Source organism: Coccinella septempunctata, chromosome 2 (assembly GCF_907165205.1).
Source record: "Coccinella septempunctata chromosome 2, icCocSept1.1, whole genome shotgun sequence".
In the NCBI taxonomy this organism is placed as follows: domain Eukaryota; kingdom Metazoa; phylum Arthropoda; class Insecta; order Coleoptera; family Coccinellidae; genus Coccinella; species Coccinella septempunctata.
The window spans coordinates 10,244,934-10,267,345 of NC_058190.1; the positions used below are offsets into that span (position 1 = coordinate 10,244,934).

At 33.7% G+C, this 22,412-nt stretch overlaps 1 protein-coding gene across 1 annotated transcript; it reads left to right on the forward strand.

Annotated features, from left to right (window-relative positions):
* Nucleotides 1-7,938: 7,938 nt before the first annotated feature.
* On the forward strand, nucleotides 7,939-9,471 carry LOC123306712. The gene is made up of 2 exons (XM_044888832.1): nucleotides 7,939-8,012; nucleotides 8,731-9,471. Exons 1-2 carry the CDS (start codon nucleotides 8,010-8,012, stop codon nucleotides 9,280-9,282), a joined length of 555 nt encoding a protein of 184 aa, XP_044744767.1. The 5' UTR covers nucleotides 7,939-8,009; the 3' UTR covers nucleotides 9,283-9,471.
* Nucleotides 9,472-22,412: the final 12,941 nt, after the last annotated feature.

The window sequence follows — 22,412 nt, forward strand, 5'->3', positions numbered from 1 at the left end:
ATGAACACCATTTACATCCATATTGAAGTAATTTGATTGATAGATAATTTTTTTCATAAATACTTGTAACAGTAGAGTAGAGCTTCGAATTATACTTATTTTTTAAATATTACTCCAAATCTCAGAAGAAAAGAAAGAGCACTGAAAAACTAGTGGTAGTTAATCAAGCAGATTCAAAGGACGTACACTCCAACTATTTTATACACAAATATGTATATAAGAAAAAGTAATTTGACAAATGAAAATTTTTTCGTGATATTTGAATTGTAAATATGTAAATACTGTATCTGAATTGATTATACATGAATTGTTCTGTATCATAAATAAATTCTTTATAACAAATGAATATTTCTTTTTCCCACAAATTTCCAAAAAATATATAGGTATCACAAGATTGAAATTATTAAGATAACAATAAATTGAAGTTAAAGCTTCATTTTTGATATTCATCGATTTATTTGAATTGTCTGATACGTACCTTCTCTAGCAAACAATATAAATTGAAAGCATTGTTCTGTCCATTGCAAATCATTTTTAAGATATTTAAATTTTCGCAAAAAGGAAAAAATTCAATGCTATAGCTCATGAAAAAAATTTATAAATGCATCAAAAAGCATGCATGCATAATTGTGATTTCATTCGTCATATATATTCGGGATTCCAAAGATTAGTCATTGAAGTACACACTATAATAGAATTGATTCAAGAATCCATGTGAATGTATCCAAGAATACATGCTCATGCAGGTAAGTGAGGGAGAATAAATTTTATATTTTTGTTTTCGATCGAATAGCTATTTCGAAAAGAAAAACATATTCTTCAGAACTAAGGGCAAAGAAACTGAATGCTCTTGTTTCAATATACATTATCTTAATTTTAGGGATTGCTTTTATTTCGATTATACAAAAAAATAGAAGCTAAACATTCAATTGATTTTTTCGATGAAGTATCAAAAAGATGTTGACCTTTACGCATTATTCTCTAAATGAGTCATATTCAATTATCCTACTTCTGAAAAAATATAATGGCACTGTATGATAAGAACTGAAAATGGAAATTCATGGAAACTATTCAAAATAGTTTTAGTGAGCAGTAACGAAATTCAGGAATTCCTTTGGAACTGACAGAAAGTTTCTCATTATTTGGATTTATGATTCCGATTAGTGATTAGCTTCAAAGGACCCAATATTGTTCCTTCATATCACCAGAGTACCTGCTGAAGTAATAAAAGTATTGGTGAATACCAGAAGTTATTCGAATGCGTTATCAGCACCATTAAGAGAATAATGCATCCCTCAAGGTGGTTAGGTACCTGTTGTTCAATAAATTTCAGGCATAATTAACATGAATACCCAGTAGAATGAAAGGAAATTGAAAACGAATAATGAAGACATCGACTGATATCATTTTTCCCACTCATTTTATTTGGATTGAACCCAAAATACGAAGGTTTTATTCATTTATATCCATATAACCTCATCATTTAATTTATAGGTATATTTTCTATCTTGATTCTGAGATTTAGTTGTTGAATGGCTTTTATGGGTTTGTACAACTTTTCAGAGGTTTAATGTTTGATAATGTTTGTAAAAAGCCGAAACATGTCATCTGTGTTATCTAAAACTATAAGGTTTTATGAAAATTTCGAAGTGTTTTCAAGACCTTTTACTTTTTCTTAATATGAAAATATTCCGGATCCGGTTCCAAGTAATAAGGAGGATTGAATCAATAATTAATTTCTGTGTTTTGGCTTTTCAGAATGTGAGAATCTCAACGATGACTACTTAGGACAATTTTATATTACCGACAAAGATAGCGCTTTTTTAACTGAAGCAGTTGAATAAAGGACAATTGCAAATTTTGGTGCCTGTGGGCAATTTACTTCGAAATAATGAGATTGTCCAGGAGCGTTTGGAAGAAGTTAGGTATTTCTAAAATAAACAATGAAAAAGGCACTTTATATGGAAGAAATTTTGGAGAAAACGGTTCAAGAAAACGATGATACAGACCTATTGCAAATGGAAATGGCGCATTTGAACTGAGAGAAAGTTTTTCATTATTTGGATGTATGATTCCGATTAGTGATTAGTTTCAAAGGACCCAATATTGTTCTTTCATGTTACCAGCGTACCTGCTGAAAGTAATAAAAGTATTAGTGAATACCGTAGGTTATTCAAATGCGTTATCAGCATCATTAAGGGAATGATGTATCCCTCAAGGTGGTTAGGCACTTTTTGCTCAATAAATTAAGGTATAATCAACATGAATACCCAGTTGAATGAAATGAATTTAAATACGAATACTGAAGATGTTGACTGATCTCTCAAAAATATTTGTATGGGCTATATTAAATGTACATATCAAAAAAAAAAAAAAAATCAAAATCAAAATCTTTATTTCCCACAAGACAATAATTACATTGTGTCAGGAACGTCAAAAACTCTTAAAATTGAAATATAAGTACAGAATATAAAAAATTATATTACTGTAGGTACAGGACAGTCAAAAAAATCCTGAACAGTATAAAAACATTTTTGTAACAAAAATGCTTTAAGATGTCTCTTAAACATCTTAAGCGTTAAACTTGACCTAATATTCTCAGATAAATGATTGAAAATACGCGGTCCCATATAGTTAGGAGCATTTTGAGCAACCTTGTATTTTGCAACCTGGGTATGAATTAATCCTTTTCGTCGTGTATTCATGTTATGAATCTCTCATTACGTTTGAAAGAGCCTGAGTTGCAATAAATATAACATGCAACTTCAAAGATATATAGACTGGCAAGCGTCAAAACATTGCCGGACCTGAAAGCCAGTCTGCCGGTTTCTCTCCTAGGGATGTTAAAAATGCACCTCAAAATTGCCTTCTGTGCAACAAATACATCTTTTGCTCTGGTTGAGATGCCCCACAAGCAGATTCCATATCTAAGACGAGATTCTACTTGTGCATAATAGATACTCACAAGCTGGCCAACATCTAGTACCGCCTTCAAGTTCCCGAACATGTAATAGAAAGAGCGCAACTTCGAAGCCAGGCCCCCACAGTGCGACATCCAGTTGACGTTTTCATCAAATTCAACTCCAAGAAACTTGACCGTACATTTGGACAGGAGTGTATCACCGAAATCCAGTCGTAACCCAACAGACGGCTGTTTATAGTTATGAAAACGAATTACTTGGGTCTTCTTGGTATTGAAATATAGATCGGGGTTGTTGAAAAACTTGCAAGCGGCGTGCAGTAATTTCTCAATTTCTTCCTTCAATAATAACACATTTGTTGAAGACTTTAAAAAAGATATATCGTCCGCATACGCAACGAAATCGTGGAGTATACTGGCTCATATATACTTTTGACACTTGATACTTTGAAATTCAGCCGCTGAGCGAACTCAGTTTTTAAAGCACTGCTCTCATTCATTGCGACAGCGTTCAACGCTGAAATGATATAATAAAATACAGAGTATAAATGAGCAGCTGTTAGAAAATTTTAGGGGTGATTTCATGTCAAAAAAAGTGTGGTTCCTTCATATATTTATTTTGAGCAGTCTATGCCTAGGATACATACGCAACTAATGATGACTACTGAAAAGTAATTTTCATATGTTTTCTCAGAAACCAGAAAACTAACAGATTAAGTGAAATTTATTTCATTCTATTTTGATTTGGGGTCGCGTAATGCGAATAATGAACAACAAACCTCCTCATAGTGAAATTGATTGAATTTCATTATAGACATATAAAAACATATAAGAGTCATTTTTGCAAATTTAACACCTTGCTTTTTCGTTAGATTTCTTAGCTGAATCATGATTTTTGTAAATCTAGTATCTCTAGTTCAACTGTCACGCATCGTAATGTTATATTATTTAAGATTATCTCTTTTCTTTCAGCAAGCAAAATTTTTTTTTAACGACAATATCTGTGAAAAAGTTTTGTGCAGCAGTTGAGAATTGTATGTTGCCGATAAACAGGTCTAGTTTTATTACAATTTTATTCAAATTAATATACCTCAGAAATATTTATTTTAATCTATTAATAATTTTCAACCATCTATATTAGTTTCATCCACCCAACCGATCTTTCAAAAGCAAGAAATAATATGAATAAAAAGTAAACACTAATTAGTAAGTATATGTGTGATTTTAATTCTGGGAACAATTTGTCATTATAATTTTGGGAAAGATTTGTCAGTGGGAGATTGCGCAGAAAGAATCTGCCAAATGAGAGGTATAGGTACTAAAAGAAAAATTTCAGGTACATATTTCATTCCATTCGTACAGGTCGAACAGTGAAGTTAGAGATATTTTTATTGAAATTGAACTTGTTTGTTGTGTGTTCTGTGGAAACGAATTATGTAAGTTGAATTCTAATAATTCATTTCATCTTCGATTATCCTAAGAATACAGAGAAATAAATTTCTTTACATCTCTTTCCGTTAGCATTTCAAACGTTCATTTGCATAATTTTCCACAGTCTTTGAGATATATGAATGATGGGAGAATAATATTTTTACTTTGTTTGTTTCAGTTTTGGAAAATCTCAAAAATGGCTTGCTGGGAAACATTTATATTGCCAACGAAGATAGCACTCTCTACCGTGGAAAAACTCGAGTACTTCCAGGAAGAAGACCTGCAAAAAGTAGTGGTGATAGAAAATCTAATCAAGAAGAATGAGGATGTGCAGAAACGATTAGAAGATATAACTTTCTATGGGAGTAGTAAATCTGTAAACTTTGATGAAAAATCGGCGATTCTAACAGAAAAATTGAGAAATGCGAGACACATGAAAAACATTTTGGAAGATACCGTTCAGGGTAATAAAAGTAAGGAATCATCGAACAAGGAGATCGCAAAATTCTGTGAGAACAGCAGGGTGAAAATATATTACAGACATTGTGATTTTGAAAAAACCATATCACCCCTCGCTGTTCACGCAAATTTACATTTGCACCGCGGAGCGAAAAGGAAGAGGAATCAATAGTTTTCATCAACCTAAATGAAATGTCTATATTAATGAAAATCTTTGTAAATAATTGTATATATCTAGAGTTAGTGTACATATATTTTAGTTTTTAAATAAAAGAAAAGTATGAAATAAAAGTAATTTCATTGTAATCATTGTACAATCTTATTGAAAATATAAATAATCCCTCACATGAAATGATTAATGACATGATCATAATTCGAAGTTGACACACAAATCTTTGAGACTTGTTGAAAAAGCGAATGTGTCAATGAATATCTGAATTTATTCAATTTCACGGAATATCGAAAAAAAAATAAAAAAAATAAATAATCTCAAGAAAATTCCGTGCTTATATAAATCATACATTTTGTATATTGAACACGACAGGAACTTCGACGTTTGGGATATATTGCAAAGAACTGAATAGAGAAAAATTATTTTTTGAAGTCACATACTTCATCCTTGATCTTGACTCATCGTATATTTTTACCAATTTACCTCCAACGACGGTAAGATTGCACACTCTCGTTCTTTTACAATGACCACCGTTCACATAAAAAATAGCATCATTTAAATTGTGAAGAATGTAAGTTCAGCTGGCCTGATGATGGCTTAATCATAGCCGAAATCGATCGCCAAAGAATTATAAAATAATTACAGTGTGTTTTTATTCACATTCACCAATAATATACAGAAACATACTATGGAAGCATACATTGCCAAAACAAAAAATTCCTACATCTAGTCTTTCTATCGCATCTATACACTCTCTTGAAAATATTTCTATCTTGTTTCTTTCCTGACGATTCTGTTGTTCGTTTTATGGTCCAAGTTTCATTCGTTATATTCTGTAAATCTCTCATCCAAACCTACATTTGAAGAAAATCCCTGATCTATTCAAAATGAAACAAACTTTTATCCAAATCGGACATCATTTTCCGTTCATTTTAAAGTTTCATAATTTTTAGTATTACAAATTCTGATTAAAATGCAGCAAAATACACGTTAGAGCTACCCAATAAGTTTCAAAGCAAAGATGATAATGAAAAATGCGTTTTATCCAAATATAGAATCCTGAATGGTTACATTACTTCGCAAATAATTCCATTGAAGTACAAATTTTTAAAGATCCTGTATAATGTGAATCCAACTCCTTTGAGCAGAACTATGGAATAGAACGCTGCTGAGCACGCTTAAAATTTAGTGTTTTTATCGATAACACTGCAGTAATGAATTTAATTTGATTCGAGCTTGTTCAAAAAAAATACCCAGAAAAATTTTTCTGGAAAACTGCCACAGATGTACTGATAGGTATAAGAAAATATTATGTCAAATAATCAGAAGCATGTTTATGATAGCCCTACCTCAACATCAATTTTTTTTTCTAATTTCAGCCTTATCACATCGCAACTCATAACTTTCTTTGGATAGAAGGCAATCTCCTTATTCCTTCCATTCTGCTTCTTATATGTACACCTATCAGCCACACAGATGATAATTTCTGCTTTTTTTTCGGCGTGGCTAACGTTACTTTTCAGTTCAGGATTCGTGAAACGAATAAGCGCAGGTGCCTTACTGACAAATGTGAAGGAATTATCTAGCACGGGTGGTGTTACTTCATACGTACCGCCGATCGAGCATAGCGCAGGTGCCGTAACAGCCTTACGAACTTCAGTTCGGCATGACGAAATTGCACGAAGTTACTGGCATGGGTGCTGTTATTGTATATGCATCAGGGACACCCTGCATATGCCTTTTCAAAAAGGATTTCAAAAGCTGACAATTTTACTTTTGAGTCTTCGAACAGACTGTAAGCAACGAATTTTAATTGTCTTCCAACTTTTGCCTTGATTATTAGAGCACGAACGCGACAAAAAATATCAATGTACTTAATTCGCCTTTAAGGGAGAGCGCCCACCAAAGTAGCGTAGCACTCACATAGCAGATACATGACAAAGGCGATGCATAATTTTCAGATATCGCACATCTGAGTAAAGTGTCAGTTGCGTGAAATATGTCATTCTCAGTCCATATCTGATAATTATGCATCGCCTTCGTCATGTATGTGCCATGTCAGTGCTACGCTACTTTGGTGGGCGCTCCCACTAATACAACGCGATATAATTCGAGAATACGGAAAATTTTCAGTCGCCCTCGTTAATTTTCAAGGTCACCTTTTGTATTGTTTAGTGGTGCAATGTTTGAAATAGTGGTTTCATTTTTTTTACAACTTTACAATATGGGAAAATATAATGGGAATATTAAACGTCATTTATAAGATATTTTTAATTCGATTAAATGTATTTTATTACGATTGGCACTATTGTACCGTTTTTACCCAAAGTTTCGCCAGTGTCGTTCTTACACCACTTGACCCTACATTTTTCACAGGAGTGATTGGTGCCATTGATGGATCAAATATAAATATAAAAGTCCCTACTAGTCAACATGATAGCTATGTTGATAGATATATGCAGTATTCAATAAAAGTGAGAGCAGTTTGTTCAGCATCACATATACTGATATATATATATGTTTGTGGGTTTCCCTGGGTCAGCTCATGATTTAAGGGTATATGAAAAGATAAAATGATCAAAATTGAGCAATAATATTTTTAATCTTTTTCAGTATTTTTTTTTTCACTTCTCAATTCTTTCGAGATATGGAATCTAACGGACCAATATATTTTCCAGCAGACAGACATTTATAAGGAGACAGTGCATTTTTCATAAAATCTTGGCTCATGACTCCCTATAAGCAAAATAATAATTTAACAAGAATACAAAAGTATCATAATGTAATAAATGGGAATATTGACGAGATATAATTACGTTAAGATACGCGAGCGTATCTGACAAGTGATTCCTTTACTAACCCGACAATCATAGAAGAGAAGGGGTAACTCGGAAAAGCTGGCAGGTAGAAAAAATATTAGGGGTATCTTTCTCATTTTATATCGATACTTTGAACAGTAAAGTGCTAGTCCCATTGAGATTGACCAGTCAAATTTGAAGTTGCGTGTTGTGTTGTGTGTATCTGAAAATGGTGAGTTGAATTTAGTTCATAATAGTAGGTATTCAGATAGTAGTTTCAGTGTTTGACTAATTTTTTTTCTCCGAAAGTACCTAACCAATTATTACAGATAAAGATTTCAGAAATTGCCCTTAAAATTAATTTTTTATTGCGTTTGTTTATTTCTAGAAGTAGATGTAGAATTCAACTTATCTTTTTGATATTAAAGTGACCATAAGTTCCAGAAATATCTCGAAAATTGTCCCTTATCCTAATTTTCTTGTTTGATTTGTTCATTTCCAAAACTTTGGAATTTTATATTTTGAAAATTGTCCTTGATCTTAATTATCTTGTTTTGTTTGTTCTTGTTAAAACTTTAGAAGTTCTAGACAAACCGACACCAACATTGTTTATAACTGAATTCAAATCAGACTATTACGAAAACAAAAAAATCTATCCTATATCGAGGAGAAAATACAAGGAAAAATAAGGAAAAGTAAAATCTTAAACACTTTATCATATGAAAACGATATAAACGCACCAAAAATGTTTCTCAATCATTATACCCTTAATTCATTATTTTAATTCCCTAGTTTGTCTTCAGTTCTGGAACCATATTATTATCTTTACTCAAAATCAGAACACAGATTCACAACAGCTTATAATACTAAAAGCACAGTCACATATGTTGCTCATTTAAGAATAATCTAGTGATCGAAGCAACAACAAAAATTGAACACATTTTTTCCAGGTCTCCAGGATGGATAATATCAACAAATTCGAAGTTAAAAAGTGCATCATGGCTATTTCGAAAAAGTTGAGAGAACCTCAGAGTTCCATGAATAAAAATCTTCGAAGAAGGGTATTGATTGTTAACATGCACAACCAAATTCTGAAAAGAATAGGCGCTGATAATCCGCCGAAGAAAAATGAAAAATCACACGTACCACCATTGACGCCCGTGGAAGAAATGATTGAGCTGGATAGGAGACTGGAGAAATCCTTTAAAATATCGGATGTTTTAGACGGCATAGTTCAGGGAATATTCGATCCTGTGAAATCAAACGAAAAAATCGCCAGAATGTGTCATCAAGAAAGGCCCGTTAGGACCTTCAGACATAGGAATTTCATCCATGAAACACCCAAAAGGGCTGTGTATCAGGGAGAATTAGCGGAAACGAATGTGCGTGAGTCCCATTCTGACAATTTAAATCCAGTGAAACATTGTTCGAAAGAAGGATGTTTGTTCTACGAGGAATACGTTTTACAAACTGGACGTCGGAAAAGGAGACGGCAGAAATGATTATTTTCTAATAAAATTGTATATGTATATAGTGTAATTTTTTCCTGTACTATATGGCACTATTTGCTTTCCAAACTGTAACATGTATATCCCCATGAATTTTGAATTTTTTTTTATATAATATAAATGAACACCATTTACATCCATATTGAAGTAATTTGATTGATAGATAATTTTTTTCATAAATACTTGTAACAGTAGAGTAGAGCTTCGAATTATACTTACTTTTTGAATATTACTCCAAATCTCAGAAGAAAAGAAAAAGCACTGAAAAACTAGTGGTAGTTAATCAAGCAGATTCAAAGGACGTACACTCCAACTATTTTATACACAAATATGTATATAAGAAAAAGTAATTTGACAAATGAAAATTTTTTCGTGATATTTGAATTGTAAATATGTAAATACTGTATATGAATTGATTATACATGAATTGTTCTGTATCATAAATAAATTCTTTCTAACAAATGAATATTTCTTTTTCCCACAAATTTCCAAAAAATATATAGGTATCACAAGATTGAAATTATTAAGATAACAATAAATTGAAGTTAAAGCTTCATTTTTGATATTCATCGATTTATTCGAATTGTCTAATACGTACCTTCTCTAGCAAACAAAATGTAATTTATTGAAATCTTATGGATATATCCTGAGTCATTAGGCAACATCATTTCAAATATAAATTGAAAGCATTGTTCTGTCCATTCCAAATCATTTTTAAGATATTTAAATTTTCGCAAAAAGGAAAAAATTCAATGCTATAGCTCATGAAAAAAATTTATAAATGCATCAAAAAGCATGCATGCATAATTGTGATTTCATTCGTCATATATATTCGGGATTCCAAAGATTAGTCATTGAAGTACACACTATAATAGAATTGATTCAAGAATCCATGTGAATGTATCCAAGAATACATGCTCATGCAGGTAAGTGAGGGAGAATAAATTTTATATTTTTGTTTTCGATCGTATAGCTATTTCGAAAAGAAAAACATATTCTTCAGAACTAAGGGCAAAGAAACTGAATGCTCTTGTTTCAATATACATTATCTTAATTTTAGGGATTGCTTTTATTTCGATTATACAAAAAAATAGAAGCTAAACATTCAATTGATTTTTTCGATGAAGTATCAAAAAGATGTTGACCTTTACGCATTATTCTCTAAATGAGTCATATTCAATTATCCTACTTCTGAAAAAATATAATGGCACTGTATGATAAGAACTGAAAATGGAAATTCATGGAAACTATTCAAAATAGTTTTAGTGAGCAGTAACGAAATTCAGGAATTCCTTTGGAACTGACAGAAAGTTTCTCATTATTTGGATTTATGATTCCGATTAGTGATTAGCTTCAAAGGACCCAATATTGTTCCTTCATATCACCAGAGTACCTGCTGAAGTAATAAAAGTATTGGTGAATACCAGAAGTTATTCGAATGCGTTGTCAGCACCATTAAGAGAATAATGCATCCACCAAGGTGGTTAGGTACCTGTTGTTCAATAAATTTCAGGCATAATTAACATGAATACCCAGTTGAATGAAAGGAAATTGAAAACGAATAATGAAGACATCGACTGATATCTTTTTTCCCACTCATTTTATTTGGATTGAACCAAAATACCTGCAGGCAATTTCTCTAAAAACAACCGTTAATTTATCCATTCAAAAAAATAATTCACCTGAATATATTGATGATATATTGATTGATATATTTGTTGTTTTTATTTATTTATTTCCCAATCGGTGAATCGAAGGAATGTTGATAAATTGTTAGTTGTTACCATGCACAATTTGAAATGGTTTTTTAAGTTGGGGACTTGAAAATGCATGGATGAGATCAGAATATTTTCAACTTTTTAGGATTCATTATTTTGTGAATATTGTAGCGTAGCCGGATTTTATCAGAAGTACACCTATAATAAAATTATTAGAGAAAGATGATACATTTATAAAAAGATTGTTGTCTTCGATTTTTCACTTCGAAATCATCATGAAAATAGTTGTAAACAGTTATTTAACATTGCGTTATTTAATTTATTCGATCCGAAAATGTTTTTGACTCGATGAACGTTCATCATAATACTTTTGGAACCCAAAATCGAAGGTTTTATTTATTTATATCCATATAACCTCATCATTTAATTTATAGGTATATTTTCTATCTTGATTCTGAGATTTAGTTGTTGAATGGCTTTTATGGGTTTGTACAACTTTTTAGAGGTTTAATGTTTGATAATGTTTGTAAAAAGCCGAAACATGTCATCTGTGTAATCTAAAACTATAAGGTTTTATGAAAATTTCGAAGTGTTTTCAAGACCTTTTACTTTTTCTTAATATGAAAATATTCCGGATCCGGTTCCAAGTAATAAGGAGGATTGAATCAATAATTAATTTCTGTGTTTTGGCTCTTCAGAATGTGAGAATCTCAACGATGACTACTTAGGACAATTTTATATTACCGACAAAGATAGCGCTTTTTTAACTGAAGCAGTTGAATAAAGGACAATTGCAAATTTTGGTGCCTGTGGGCAATTTACTTCGAAATAATGAGATTGTCCAGGAGCGTTTGGAAGAAGTTAGGTATTTCTAAAATAAACAATGAAAAAGGCACTTTATATGGAAGAAATTTTGGAGAAAACGGTTCAAGAAAACGATGATACAGACCTATTGCAAATGGAAATGGCGCATTTGAACTGAGAGAAAGTTTTTCATTATTTGGATGTATGATTCCGATTAGTGATTAGTTTCAAAGGACCCAATATTGTTCTTTCATGTTACCAGCGTACCTGCTGAAAGTAATAAAAGTATTAGTGAATACCGTAGGTTATTCAAATGCGTTATCAGCATCATTAAGGGAATGATGTATCCCTCAAGGTGGTTAGGCACTTTTTGTTCAATAAATTAAGGTATAATCAACATGAATACCCAGTTGAATGAAATGAATTTAAATACGAATACTGAAGATGTTGACTGATCTCTCAAAAATATTTGTATGGGCTATATTAAATGTACATATCAAAAAATAAAAAATCAAAATCAAAATCTTTATTTCCCACAAGACAATAATTACATTGTGTCAGGAACGTCAAAAACTCTTAAAATTGAAATATAAGTACAGAATATAAAAAATTATATTACTGTAGGTACAGGACAGTCAAAAAAATCCTGAACAGTATAAAAACATTTTTGTAACAAAAATGCTTTAAGATGTCTCTTAAACATCTTAAGCGTTAAACTTGACCTAATATTCTCAGATAAATGATTGAAAATACGCGGTCCCATATAGTTAGGAGCATTTTGAGCAACCTTGTATTTTGCAACCTGGGTATGAATTAATCCTTTTAGTCGTGTATTCATGTTATGAATCTCTCATTACGTTTGAAAGAGCCTGAGTTGCAATAAATATAACATGCAACTTCAAGGATATATAGACTGGCAAGCGTCAAAACATTGCCGGACCTGAAAGCCAGTCTGCAGGTTTCTCTCCTAGGGATGTTAAAAATGCACCTCAAAATTGCCTTCTGTGCAACAAATACATCTTTTGCTCTGGTTGAGATGCCCCACAAGCAGATTCCATATCTAAGACGAGATTCTACTTGTGCATAATAGATACTCACAAGCTGGCCAACATCTAGTACCGCCTTCAAGTTCCCGAACATGTAATAGAAAGAGCGCAACTTCGAAGCCAGGCCCCCACAGTGCGACACCCAGTTGACGTTTTCATCAAATTCAACTCCAAGAAACTTGACCGTACATTTGGACAGGAGTGTATCACCGAAATCCAGTCGTAACCCAACAGACGGCTGTTTATAGTTATGAAAACGAATTACTTGGGTCTTCTTGGTATTGAAATATAGATCGGGGTTGTTGAAAACTTGCAAGCGGCGTGCAGTAATTTCTCAATTTCTTCCTTCAATAATAACACATTTGTTGAAGACTTTAAAAAAGATATATCGTCCGCATACGCAACGAAATCGTGGAGTATACTGGCTCATATATACTTTTGACACTTGATACTTTGAAATTCAGCCGCTGAGCGAACTCAGTTTTTAAAGCACTGCTCTCCTTCCTTGCGACAGCGTTCAACGCTGAAATGATATAATAAAATACAGAGTATAAATGAGCAGCTGTTAGAAAATTTTAGGGGTGATTTAATGTCAAAAAAAGTGTGGTTCCTTCATATATTTATTTTGAGCAGTCTATGCCTAGGATACATACGCAACTAATGATGACTACTGAAAAGTAATTTTCATATGTTTTCTCAGAAACCAGAAAACTAACAGATTAAGTGAAATTTATTTCATTCTATTTTGATTTGGGGTCGCGTAATGCGAATAATGAACAACAAACCTCCTCATAGTGAAATTGATTGAATTTCATTATAGACATATAAAAACATATAAGAGTCATTTTTGCAAATTTAACACCTTGCTTTTTCGTTAGATTTCTTAGCTGAATCATGATTTTTGTAAATCTAGTATCTCTAGTTCAACTGTCACGCATCGTAATGTTATATTATTTAAGATTATCTCTTTTCTTTCAGCAAGCAAAATTTTTTTTTAACGACAATATCTGTGAAAAAGTTTTGTGCAGCAGTTGAGAATTGTATGTTGCCGATAAACAGGTCTAGTTTTATTACAATTTTATTCAAATTAATATACCTCAGAAATATTTATTTTAATCTATTAATAATTTTCAACCATCTATATTAGTTTCATCCACCCAACCGATCTTTCAAAAGCAAGAAATAATATGAATAAAAAGTAAACACTAATTAGTAAATATATGTGTGATTTTAATTCTGGGAACAATTTGTCATTATAATTTTGGGAAAGATTTGTCAGTGGGAGATTGCGCAGAAAGAATCAGCCAAATGAGAGGTATAGGTACTAAAAGAAAAATTTCAGGTACATATTTCATTCCATTCGTACAGGTCGAACAGTGAAGTTAGAGATATTTTTATTGAAATTGAACTTGTTTGTTGTGTGTTCTGTGGAAACGAATTATGTAAGTTGAATTCTAATAATTCATTTCATCTTCGATTATCCTAAGAATACAGAAAAATAAATTTCTTTACATCTCTTTCCGTTAGCATTTCAAACGTTCATTTGCATAATTTTCCACAGTCTTTGAGATATATGAATGATGGGAGAATAATATTTTTACTTTGTTTGTTTCAGTTTTGGAAAATCTCAAAAATGGCTTGCTGGGAAACATTTATATTGCCAACGAAGATAGCACTCTCTACCGTGGAAAAACTCGAGTACTTCCAGGAAGAAGACCTGCAAAAAGTAGTGGTGATAGAAAATCTAATCAAGAAGAATGAGGATGTGCAGAAACGATTAGAAGATATAACTTTCTATGGGAGTAGTAAATCTGTAAACTTTGATGAAAAATCGGCGATTCTAACAGAAAAATTGAGAAATGCGAGACACATGAAAAACATTTTGGAAGATACCGTTCAGGGTAATAAAAGTAAGGAATCATCGAACAAGGAGATCGCAAAATTCTGTGAGAACAGCAGGGTGAAAATATATTACAGACATTGTGAATTTGAAAAAACCATATCACCCCTCGCTGTTCACGCAAATTTACATTTGCACCGCGGAGCGAAAAGGAAGAGGAATCAATAGTTTTCATCAACCTTAATGAAATGTCTATATTAATGAAAATCTTTGTAAATAATTGTATATATCTAGAGTTAGTGTACATATATTTTAGTTTTTAAATAAAAGAAAAGTATGAAATAAAAGTAATTTCATTGTAATCATTGTACAATCTTATTGAAAATATAAATAATCCCTCACATGAAATGATTAATGACATGATCATAATTCGAAGTTGACACACAAATCTTTGAGACTTGTTGAAAAAGCGAATGTGTCAATGAATATCTGAATTTATTCAATTTCACGGAATATCGAAAAAAAAAATAAATAATCTCAAGAAAATTCCGTGCTTATATAAAGCATACATTTTGTATATTGAACACGACAGGAACTTCGACGTTTGGGATATATTGCAAAGAACTGAATAGAGAAAAATTATTTTTTGAAGTCACATACTTCATCCTTGATCTTGACTCATCGTATATTTTTACCAATTTACCTCCAACGACGGTAAGATTGCACACTCTCGTTCTTTTACAATGACCACCGTTCACATAAAAAATAGCATCATTTAAATTGTGAAGAATGTAAGTTCAGCTGGCCTGATGATGGCTTAATCATAGCCGAAATCGATCGCCAAAGAATTATAAAATAATTACAGTGTGTTTTTATTCACATTCACCAATAATATACAGAAACATACTATGGAAGCATACATTGCCAAAACAAAAAATTCCTACATCTAGTCTTTCTATCGCATCTATACACTCTCTTGAAAATATTTCTATCTTGTTTCTTTCCTGACGATTCTGTTGTTCGTTTTATGGTCCAAGTTTCATTCATTATATTCTGTAAATCTCTCATCCAAACCTACATTTGAAGAAAATCCCTGATCTATTCAATATGAAACAAACTTTTATCCAAATCGGACATCATTTTCCGTTCATTTTAAAGTTTCATAATTTTTAGTATTACAAATTCAGATTAAAATGCAGCAAAATATACGTTAGAGCTACCCAATAAGTTTCAAAGCAAAGATGATAATGAAAAATGCGTTTTATCCAAATATAGAATCCTGAATGGTTACATTACTTCGCAAATAATTCCATTGAAGTACAAATTTTTAAAGATCCTGTATAATGTGAATCCAACTCCTTTGAGCAGAACTATGGAATAGAACGCTGCTGAGCACGCTTAAAATTTAGTGTTTTTATCGATAACACTGCAGTAATGAATTTAATTTGATTCGAGCTTGTTCAAAAAAAATACCCAGAAAAATTTTTCTGGAAAACTGCCACAGATGTACTGATAGGTATAAGAAAATATTATGTCAAATAATCAGAAGCATGTTTATGATAGCCCTACCTTAACATCATTTTTTTTTTATTTCAGCCTTATCACATCGCAACTCATAACTTTCTTTGGATAGAAGGCAATCTCCTTATTCCTTCCATTCTGCTTCTTATATGTACACCTATCAGCCACACAGATGATAATTTCTGCTTTTTTTTCGGCGTGGCTAACGTTACTTTTCAGTTCAGGATTCGTGAAACGAATAAGCGCAGGTGCCTTACTGACAAATGTGAAGGAATTATCTAGCACGGGTGGTGTTACTTCATACGTACCGCCGATCGAGCATAGCGCAGGTGCCGTAACAGCCTTACGAACTTCAGTTCGGCATGACGAAATTGCACGAAGTTACTGGCATGGGTGCTGTTATTGTATATGCATCAGGGACACCCTGCATATGCCTTTTCAAAAAGGATTTCAAAAGCTGACAATTTTACTTTTGAGTCTTCGAACAGACTGTAAAAAACGAATTTTAATTGTCTTCCAACTTTTGCCTTGATTATTAGAGCACGAACGCGACAAAAAATATCAATGTACTTGTGGCGGTGTAGTTGTACCCATGGCAGAGGAATACTACATCTCACCATGATGGTACCAAGGGTAGCCAAACGATGGCATCACTGCGCACGACGGTTGCGATCACGGGGTAGATTATACGTCTATTGCGGTGCAGCATACGCCAAACGATGGCGCCACCGGCGACGCAACACTCTATACCCTCGACGTAACCGGCGTTTATAGCAGGCACAAACTACGCTGCTTCGGCAATGCGCGTAGGTAGCTGCTAGGGTTCATTAACCTACCTGATGAGTCCGACCCTAGCAGTGGGACGAAACAATCACCCCAAGAGCACGCCATTCTTCAAATGGCGTGAACTCACCCCAGCACATACCGCCAAATACTTAATTCGCCTTTAAGGGAGAGCGCCCACCAAAGTAGCGTAGCACTCACATAGCAGATACATGACAAAGGCGATGCATAATTTTCAGATATCGCACATCTGAGTAAAGTGTCAGTTGCGTGAAATATGTCATTCTCAGTCCATATCTGATAATTATGCATCGCCTTCGTCATGTATGTGCCATGTCAGTGCTACGCTACTTTGGTGGGCGCTCCCACTAATACAACGCGATATAATTCGAGAATACGGAAAATTTTCAGTCGCCCTCGTAAATTTTCAAGGTCACCTTTTGTATTGTTTAGTGGTGCAATGTTTGAAATAGTGGTTTCATTTTTTTTACAACTTTACAATATGGGAAAATATAATGGGAATATTAAACGTCATTTATGAGATATTTTTAATTCGATTAAATGTATTTTATTACGATTGGCACTATTGTACCGTTTTTACCCAAAGTTTCGCCAGTGTCGTTCTTACACCACTTGACCCTACATTTTTCACAGGAGTGATTGGTGCCATTGATGGATCAAATATAAATATAAAAGTCCCTACTAGTCAACATGATAGCTATGTTGATAGATATATGCAGTATTCAATAAAAGTGAGAGCAGTTTGTTCAGCATCACATATATATATATATATATATATATATATATATATATATATATACGAATCAGTCTACAACGTTCTCCGACGTCTTCTGATTTCCAGCCTCCATTTTTCTCTGTCCTTCCAGAGGTCACTTTCAATGCCCTTTGATCGCATATCATTCATTACTCCTTCTCTCCAGCTTAGTCTGGGTCTCCCCCTTCTTCTTCTTCCATGCGGTGTCCACTGGAATATCTGTTGCGGTAGCCTATCATCCTCCATCCTTTGGACATGTCCGTACCAACGGAGCTGCTTTTCTCTTATATCTTCGGTCATTCGATGACTTACTCTCATTATGTCTAGGATGTTCTCATTTCTCAATCTGTCTAATCTTGATTTTCCTGCAGCTCGTCGCCAGAAATCCAACTCTGTGGCGTCAAGCAATCTTAACGACTTTTGTTTTAGAGGCCATATTTCACTGCCGTAGGTTGTGATGCTCTTTATTATGGAATCAAAGACTCTGTGTTTATTTTCCTTCGTGATCGTCTTATCCCATAGAATACCGTTCAGTTGTCTTATTGCCATTCTTCCCAGGTTATTTCGGTGTTTTATTTCCTCGTCCATATTTCCGTCATTTGTGATGTGTACTCCCAGATACTTGTATTTAATGCATTTTTTCACGACCTGTTGTTCTAGTACCAGATCTTGTTGCTGTCCTCCGATGCACATATACTCTGTTTTGCTAATATTAACCTCTAGGCCCCAATTCCTGTATTCCTCTATGAGTTTGCGTGTCATGTATACCAGGTCTTCGTAATCCTGCGCCAGAACCACCTGATCGTCGGCGAAACATAATGTGTACAGGATGGTTTCGTTTAATGGTATGCCCATACCTCGGCATTTCTTCTTCCATGTTTTAAGAGCTTGCTCCAGATATATTTTAAACAAGGTGGGTGACAGGCAACAGCCCTGTTTCAGACCTTTGTTCACTCTGAACCCTCTCGACAACCTTCGTCCCTTCTTCACTTGACACCAATTTTCTCCATATACATCTTGTATGGCCCTGATAAGATTTACGCTTATATTAGTTTTCTCTAGGGCGTCCCACAGTTTTTGTTGGGGTACACTATCATAAGCCTTCTTCAGATCTACGAAGAGAAGATGTGCTTCCCGATTGACAGCTCTTTTCTTCTTAATCACCTGTGTCAGAGTGAACAGGTGATCAATGGTTGATCTACCCGCTCTGAAGCCCGCCTGTTCTTCGGCTTCCATATCCCGATATTCGTATTCAATCTTCTCTTTCAATAGTTTTCCATAGACTCTAGAAATTGTGCTGAGTACTGCTATGCCTCGAAAATTGTCACAACATTCCCTACTTCCCTTCTTATGAATAGTGGTTATGTAAGAGGTCCTCCATTCTTGGGGTATGCCCTGTCCACTAAGACACCGTTGAAACAGATCAGCCAGAAGTTGGAACAGTTTTTCAGTTCCGTATTTTAGCAGTTCGGGAGGAATGTGTCCCGGTCCTGGTGATTTCCTGTTTTTGAGTCCATGGCATAATTTTCTGACCTGTTCTTTGGTTACTTTGATAGGTGATGCCACAATTGAAATTTGATCGTTGGTATTTCGTTGTTCGTATTCTGGCCTTTTTTCTGTCAGGAGTTCGCTGAAATAGTTATCCCACTTCTTGAGAGATATCGGTGAAATGATATCTTTCTTATTTTGGTGCCGTAGGGATTTTATGGTTTTCCAGCTTTCAGTGCTCCTTGTCCCTCCAATGTATGTATTTATTCGAGTACATGTCCTTTCCCAACTTTCATTTTTCTTTTCTTTGATTGCCTTATGAACTCTTTTTTGGGCTTGTTTATATTCTCTTTTACTCTGATCCGTTTGTGTATTTAGACACTTGGTATATTTTTCTTTTTTCCATTTAATTATTTCTTCAATTTCCCCATCCCACCAGTATGGTGTTCTTCTTCGGCACTTCTCTCGCTCCCCCAAAGCTCCTAACGCTGCTTCCTTCAGGCTTTCTTTTATATGGCTATAAAGTTGTTCGGTGGTGTCAAAGTGTTTCTTTGTGAGTTTGCTGTCCAATCTGGATCGATAGAGCTGTTTAGTGCTTTCATCATTGAAACCCTCAAGGTTATAGCTGGTACCTGAAATCTCTTGTTCTTCCTCTGTCGGCATTATTGTTCTTGTCTTTTTCGGTTCAAAGGGGAGTATTTTGGCCTTCACCAGGTAATGATCGCTTCCGCAAGTCACCCCTCTGTAGACACGGACATCTTGAATCTTCATCCTTGTCTGTTGGCGCACGATCACATAGTCTATGATAGTCTTTAGACCTTTTGTTGGTTGAATCCAAGTATACTTATGAATTGAGCGATGTTGGAAGAATCCGTTAGTTATTTTCAGGTTGTTTCGCGCACAGATTTCTATTAGTCTGGTTCCATTGTCATTCAGAATTGTTTCTCCAAACTGACCGATAATTGCATCGTGCTGTTTAGAACCTGTTCTGGCATTCAAGTCGCCTAGCAGAATTATTTCCCTGGATGTTCCAATTGTGGATATTTCATAAGATAGTTGTTCATAGAATTCTTCCTTATCTTTCACTAGCGCGTCGTCGTTCACTCCATATACTCCTATAATAGTAACTTTGCTCCCGTTCAGAGTTAAATTCAGTTTGATAATGCGTTGGTTAATTGGCTCCCAGGATGTTATGCATTTTCTAAGTTCTTTCCGAATTATTATTGACACGCCTTGTTGAGCTCTTTTATCTGTACTTACTCCAGAGTAGAAATGATCATAATATCCTAATTTTTCAGATCCTTGTCCTTTCTTTTTTGTTTCCGTCAGTACAACAATGTCCATGTTTGATTCTTTCATCTCATGCATGACATCATTTATTTTCAGGGAGAGACCCTGAACGTTCCATGTTCCTATATTCACAATCCTTTTCCTTAGCTTGAGTCGTCTCCGTTTAATCCGTCCTGTCCGAGGCATAATGCTGGAATTTTTAACCTTTTTGCTTTTTTCCGAGTATCGAGGGGTTGGCCCGATGCCTCAACACAGCATCACATATACTGATATATATATGTTTGTGGGTTTCCCTGGGTCAGCTCATGATTTAAGGTTATATGAAAAGATAAAATGATCAAAATTGAGCAATAATATTTTTAATCTTTTTCAGTATTTTTTTTTTCACTTCTCAATTCTTTCGAGATATGGAATCTAACGGACCAATATATTTTCCAGCAGACAGACATTTATAAGGAGACAGTGCATTTTTCATAAAATCTTGGCTCATGACTCCCTATAAGCAAAATAATAATTTAACAAGAATACAAAAGTATCATAATGTAATAAATGGGAATATTGACGAGATATAATTACGTTAAGATACGCGAGCGTATCTGACAAGTGATTCCTTTACTAACCCGACAATCATAGAAGAGAAGGGGTAACTCGGAAAAGCTGGCAGGTAGAAAAAATATTAGGGGTATCTTTCTCATTTTATACCGATACTTTGAACAATAGTGCTAGTCCCATTGAGATTGACCAGTCAAATTTGAAGTTGCGTGTTGTGTTGTGTGTATCTGAAAATGGTGAGTTGAATTTAGTTCATAATAGTAGGTATTCAGATAGTAGTTTTAGTGTTTGACTAATTTTTTTTTCTCCGAAAGTACCTAACCAATTATTACAGATAAAGATTTCAGAAATTGCCCTTAAAATTAATTTTTTATTGCGTTTGTTTATTTCTAGAAGTAGATGTAGAATTCAACTTATCTTTTTGATATTAAAGTGACCATAAGTTCCAGAAATATCTCGAAAATTGTCCCTTATCCTAATTTTCTTGTTTGATTTGTTCATTTCCAAAACTTTGGAATTTTATATTTTGAAAATTGTCCTTGATCTTAATTATCTTGTTTTGTTTGTTCTTGTAAGAACTTTAGAAGTTCTAGACAAACCGACACAAACATTGTTTATAACTGAATTCAAATCAGACTATTACGAAAACAAAAAATCTATCCTATATCGAGGAGAAAATACAAGGAAAAATAAGGAAAAGTAAAATCTTAAACACTTTATCATATGAAAACGATATAAACGCACCAAAAATGTTTCTCAATCATTATACCCTTAATTCATTATTTTAATTCCCTAGTTTGTCTTCAGTTCTGGAACCATATTATTATCTTTACTCAAAATCAGAACACAGATTCACAACAGCTTATAATACTAAAAGCACAGTCACATATGTTGCTCATTTAAGAATAATCTAGTGATCGAAGCAACAACAAAAATTGAACACATTTTTTCCAGGTCTCCATGATGGATAATATCAACAAATTCGAAGTTAAAAAGTGCATCATGGCTATTTCGAAAAAGTTGAGAGAACCTCAGAGTTCCATGAATAAAAATCTTCGAAGAAGGGTATTGATTGTTAACATGCACAACCAAATTCTGAAAAGAATAGGCGCTGATAATCCGCCGAAGAAAAATGAAAAATCACACGTACCACCATTGACGCCCGTGGAAGAAATGATTGAGCTGGATAGGAGACTGGAGAAATCCTTTAAAATATCGGATGTTTTAGACGGCATAGTTCAGGGAATATTCGATCCTGTGAAATCAAACGGAAAAATCGCCAGAATGTGTCATCAAGAAAGGCCCGT